This window comes from Anopheles ziemanni, assembly GCF_943734765.1.
Source record: "Anopheles ziemanni chromosome X unlocalized genomic scaffold, idAnoZiCoDA_A2_x.2 X_unloc_2, whole genome shotgun sequence".
Taxonomy (NCBI): domain Eukaryota; kingdom Metazoa; phylum Arthropoda; class Insecta; order Diptera; family Culicidae; genus Anopheles; species Anopheles ziemanni.
In genome coordinates this window covers 581,309-586,939 of record NW_026689785.1, presented here as the reverse complement: position 1 = coordinate 586,939, position 5,631 = coordinate 581,309, and the positions used below count along the sequence as shown (strand labels likewise).

Sequence of the window (5,631 nt, the reverse complement as noted above, 5' to 3'; positions counted from 1 at the left end):
AGGTGAAAGTAGCAAATATCCCAAACCGAACATGAATATTATACACACAAGAGTACGAACATAAAGGAACACGGACCAAGCGTACCGAGAGAATCGGTACTATAGAACCCTCGTGGTTCTACACAAAGACTTTATGTTAGGGGTTCAAGCCCCATAGTACTCAAACGGTGACAGTAGCAAATATCCCAAAACAAACGTGAATCTTATTCACAAGAGTACGAACATAAAGGAACACGGACCAAGCGTACCGAGAGAATCGGTACTATAGAGCCCTCGTGGTTCTACACAAAGACTTTATGTTAGGGGTTCAAGCCCCAAATCGAACGTGGAATTTACTTTCTGATGGTCATGCGGTCGTCCAAAGGGGTCTAGTATCCTGGGATGACAAGCATCACGGGCACAGCTCGTATCAAAACAGTCGAAGAGGCCCGCGAAAGCTTGCTTTCCATGGCTATGCGATGCACAAATTGAGTTTACTCACCGTAGTATAAAACGAACGAACCGAACCTATCCGAGTAGGGATAATGGGCGCAGTAACATACTTCTGTGACCCAGCGAGAGTTGAACGAGGTGACATGAACTGTCAGTGCCCAATCTCGCAAAACTCGAGTGACAATAACGTAGGATTTAAGATACTTTTTACTTTATTTCAAAACTGTTTTCCTGTAACAGCCATTGAAAGAAGGCTTATGGCAAGTCCTCCGAAACTGCAAAAATCAGCTGTAAGTAGTCGAAAGATTTATGTGCTTAAAATGAACATGGACGGTAGCGAGGTGCGCGACGGAGGGAGGGACAGCGGCTGTAATGAAAATCTTACATCAAATCGGTCAAACGTTGCAAACGAGGAAACTCCTACGGTTCGTCCTCTGTGGTCTGGGGTGGAAAATGACGATGCTGAAATGCTACCATGTGGACAGGTACCGATCGCCAGCCATGATCAACTTGACACGGACGAAATAATCAAGGCTAAACTGAAACGGATCGGGTCCACCAAACCAGTAACGCACGTCGGTGATATGCTGCGAGAGAGTAACGGGTTCGAGGTGTACACAAACCAGGACATCTGTTCGCAGTACATGCGGCAAGACGAGTCCCTCGCTGATGAGGGGGTGGAGCGAATCGTCGCGATCGGTGCATCACAAATAGGTCATCCGGAGCGTCCGTCACATTTCCAGCAGGTAGCCGCTGAAGCTGAACGTACCTTTGAGCTGCAGAAGGTGAGCGAAGCGTTGCGGATTTTTGAAATCTGTGACCGTACGCTGCACGACATGACCAACATTGAGCCGATGGCGAATGCGATAGGCGAGGGAAGCTCGCGAATGAGGACCAGCAACTCGACCATAGCGGCCATCAATCGTGATGAGGGAATTTCAGATCAGACTACAAAGCCAAAGTTCACCGTACCCCACGTATCGTCGCTTTTCCTCGAGAAGGGTCCGTTCTTTGGGCTACCGAACAACGTTCGGCGAATGCTGCGAGACTTTCGTGGTATTGGCGAGCTGTACGATTGGCAGCAGGAGTGTCTGGACTTGCCGGCGATCGACGAGAGACGTAATTTGATCTACGCACTGCCAACGAGCGGTGGAAAGACACTGGTGGTGGAGATTCTTATGCTACGGGAGATTATTTGCCGCCTGCGGAACGTCATGTTCGTCGTGCCGTACGTTTCATCCGCTCAGGAGAAGCTGATCGCGCTCACTCCGTTCTCGATCGAGTTGCAGTTTTTATTGGAGGAGTACACCGGTGGTAGGGGACAATGTCCGCCGCTCAAACGGCACAGAAAAAACACGATCTTTGTTTGTACGATCGAAAAATCGCTCATCCTCATGAACTCTCTCATCGAGGTGGGTCGCGCGGACGAGATCGGGCTGATCGTGATCGACGAACTGCATATGATTGGAGAGCAGCGACACGGGGGCACTCTGGAGATGTTGATCACCAAGGTGCAGTCGCTACGAGCCGGAATTCAGATCGTAGGAATGAGTGCTTCTATCGGAAACTTGGGTGAATTGGCCCGTTTCATGCTAGCCGACGTTTACTGTCGCGAAAATCGGCCGGTGGAGTTGAAGGAATACATCAAGTGGGGGGAAGATCTGTTCGAGGTTCGCAGCCAAGCCGAACGCATATTTGATGTGTTAGGAGAAAAGCGAAAGTTAGAGTTTAACTACGGTGAGGAACTGCGGCGGATCGACGTGGACCATGTGATTGGTCTGATCATGGAAGTAATCCCCAAGGGTTCGTGTTTGGTGTTTTGTCCTACCAGAAACAGGTGTGAAAGTTTGTGCGCCATGCTAGCGGCCAACTTGCCGGATTCATTTGCCCAGCACCGGGCAGAGGAAAAAGCGCAGATTATAAAGTCTCTCCAGGATGACGGGTCCGTTGCACCAATCCTTCCGCATTCGTTTCGTGTCGGGGTCGCGTACCATCACGGTAGGTTAACGCAGGACGAGCGACGTATGATCGAGGATGCATTCCGGGCCGGCATCCTTTCGGTGATCGTGTGCACTTCCACTCTGGCCGCCAGTGTGAATCTTTCGGCAAAACGTGTAATAATCTGCTCTCCCTACATTGGGAGCGATTTTTTTACGCTAAGTCGCTACAAACAAATGGTTGGCCACGCAGGGCGTGCGGGTAAACGCGACACCGGCGATTCCATACTTATTTCCGCCATGCGCGATATTCCGCAAATTTGCGAGATGTTCTGCTCACCACTGGACTTCGCCGAGTCGGCGCTCTTGGAAGACGAAGGAGCCTGCTTGAAATCGCTCGTACTCGGCTCGATCGGGCTCGGTCTTTGTAAGACACGGAATGCGCTTCAAGCGATGGTTGGAAGCACACTGCTAGCGCAGCAAGCGAAGCGACGCGAAATCGATCTCGAGGCCATCACCGATGAAACGATCGTGCAGCTGTATCAGGGCAATGCGATAAAGGCAACGCACGATAGCTGTCTGCGCAATCCCACGAACATGGTTGTACAAATCAGTGCCGCAGATGGACGATCGGAGGAAGCGGTAGGACAGGCGTTCGTTCGAGTACACAAGACACCTTCCCGTCCGGGTAAGGTTTTCAAAACGATCGATCGAACGAGCCCGCTGGAAGTGATCAACCTTGGCAAGGCGGCCATCCGAGCCGGGTTCGACATAGAGCGAGCGGTCCGGTTCTACAACGAGATGCAGGAACTAGGCAAACGACTGTGTGTGCTCGATGAGTTCGATCTGCTTTTCCTCATTCTGCTTGAGGACGGATTGGAAGTATATTTCAAAATTGAGGATTTGATCATTCTGGTAAGTACCCCTTTGTTAACGATAGCAAGTATTGTTTCTTAAACGTTAAGTGTTAAACACCGCAAGTTGAACCACAAACAACCGTGAAATATATTTGTATCCTATTTGTATTATTTGTATGTATTTGTTATCTGAAACTTATCTTTTTCATAGCTCCATAGAGCGAACCACGCTAAAGCATTCGTTTGAAAAGCACTCAAATACCATTTGTTTTGTTCTTGTATCGTTTTTTCAAAATCGAGTAGTGATGGATGAAGTAATTTTTGATGAAATTTTAGAAATGCTTTTTCTAAGAGCGAATCATGGAAGACTGCCTTCTAGTTTGTTCTTGTCTTTTCTAGGTCTTCCTCAACTTATTATTTTTAAAAATAACTATAAAAAAATCTTTAGCTTCAGTTCAGCAAGATGGACGGATTAAAGTTGCTATAATTTCATCATATCCGACTTTCACGTAGCTTTGCAAGAAAAATTGTAAACGTTGCAGTGTAGTGGTTGGACATCAAAAGAATAAACGAGTTTTCAAGTATAGAGGCAATCGTAAAAATGGGTTAGTGCGGTGATAAGGATGTGCCCTTGATATTAAGCATTAAAAAGAGGTTCAATTCAAAAAGAATATTAACTGACTGCAATACTTTTTTCAGACCAGTAAACTCTCGGATGCACTGCGAAAAATCGCCGCAAGGTACAACATCAGTCAAGTGGTTATAGAGAAAATTCTAAAGCGCCGCACTGTACCCGACGAGACAATGTTCCTAATGCAGCGTTTCTTCCGTGTGCTAATCGTACACGACCTTTGGAGCCAAACGGATCTCCAGGAAGTTGCCCTCAAGTACCGCGTGAGCGCGGGGGCGATTCAGACGCTAATGACCGCCGCCGCTGGGACAGCGCACAGTTTGCTGCGGATGTGCGAGGAAATCCCGGAACTGTGGGTGTTCCAGCACCTGCTGACGGGCATGACCAAACGATTGACGCACTACTGTAAGCTCGAGCTGATGCCACTGATGGAGCTGCCATCGATGAAGCTGGTAAGTTGCGATCTCGCGGCATTCGCGTGTGGCAAAATTATAATCGTTGTTTTTTTTCAGGGCCGTGCCAAACAGTTGTACCGGGCGGGGTACACGACGCTCGGCTCTTTAGCCCGTGCCAAATCGAAGGAGCTGGTAGAAACCATCGAATACATGAACTACAGGACGGCGAACCAATTGATACTGAGCGCGAAGGTAATGCATGCATGCAGTTGAGGCTGATTCCACATTTTTCCATTACTACATTACAACTTGTTGTTACTTTAGGCGAAACTTATGGAACAAGTTGATGTCCTACGCGAACAGGCCGAAGAGTATCTCTCGCAGATGAATCGTTGAACTTGTTTTGCTGATCATTGTGGTGGTAAGGAATACCATATAGCCACTCACCAACTCGCATCAGTTAGCTGTAAGAAGATAAAATGGACATAACGAAGGCTGAACTTATTACTTATTGCCAAAACGGAAGCAAACGAGATCTCTTGTTGTTGAATTAAGTGTGTTGCTTCATGTTTTCTTGAGATGAATTAACTATTTTTTACTAGAAAGACTTTTTCTTTGCATTTTCTGGTCAAAAATTTCGATTTGATGTTTTCTCAATTCTATCAAATAAAAGAATGTAAAGTCAGAACGAGGCAGTTGATTTTTTTCGGTATATTTTTTAATTTTTTGGTCGAAATTCAACGTACATTTCCTTATCGCATGACGTTCCGAAATAAATGTGTGCCAGTTGCAATTGAACCGATATATTGGTAGTTTTCTCGAACATAAACTCCATCAGCATATTGTAGAAGATCATTTTAACCTCCATGAGGACGCAGCGGTTTTCAATACGAATACTGGGTCGGATTCAAAAGGATGAAACGTGCAAGGGTAAATTTTATCGTAATTTTGCGGACTGAACCGATCTGGATCGAACTTTGCGGGGTTGAAGTAGCACTGTGGGTGGTGGTGGAGGCTTGCGGTTTGAAAAATACACAACTGTGTCCTTTTCAATGGTGGGTTTTAGACATTTTCTAACGTCCACCACGTTGTCCTATGCGCACGCGAGCCAGCAGTATTTTTGCTAACAAAGATGTAAATGTTTTGGGTTAGTTTTCCAAAAAAAATTAAAAAAAAAGCGGCTTAAACAGTCGACCCGAATTTAAGATACTAGCATTTTGTTGGAAAAAATCCTCAAACGGAAGAATTTAGGTAAGAAAAAAAAGGTGCAGTCAAAGTGAGTAACAAAAATGATACGCAGGTATGTATTTCTGCATGATTCATGGCAACGGGTACAAACGAAAAATATTTTAATTGGAATATTGGCGGTCAGGTATAAG

At 46.3% G+C, this 5,631-nt stretch overlaps 1 protein-coding gene across 1 annotated transcript; it reads left to right on the top strand.

The window, feature by feature from the left end:
* The first annotated feature begins 758 nt into the window (after nt 1–758).
* On the top strand, nt 759–4,648 carry LOC131291913 (helicase POLQ-like). The gene is made up of 4 exons (XM_058320756.1): nt 759–3,284; nt 3,926–4,309; nt 4,370–4,504; nt 4,577–4,648. Exons 1-4 carry the CDS (start codon nt 759–761, stop codon nt 4,646–4,648), a joined length of 3,117 nt encoding a protein of 1,038 aa, XP_058176739.1.
* The last annotated feature ends 983 nt before the right edge of the window (nt 4,649–5,631 follow it).

Bases quoted from the DNA above. Each gene is read 5' to 3' on its own strand.
- LOC131291913 (XM_058320756.1), top strand. From the start codon at position 759: ATGGACGGTAGCGAGGTGCGCGACGGAGGGAGGGACAGCGGCTGTAAT. The intron at 4,310-4,369 runs GTAAGTTGCGAT...GTTTTTTTTCAG, and splicing joins AGCTGCCATCGATGAAGCTG to GGCCGTGCCAAACAGTTGTA. The intron at 4,505-4,576 runs GTAATGCATGCA...TTGTTACTTTAG, and splicing joins AATTGATACTGAGCGCGAAG to GCGAAACTTATGGAACAAGT.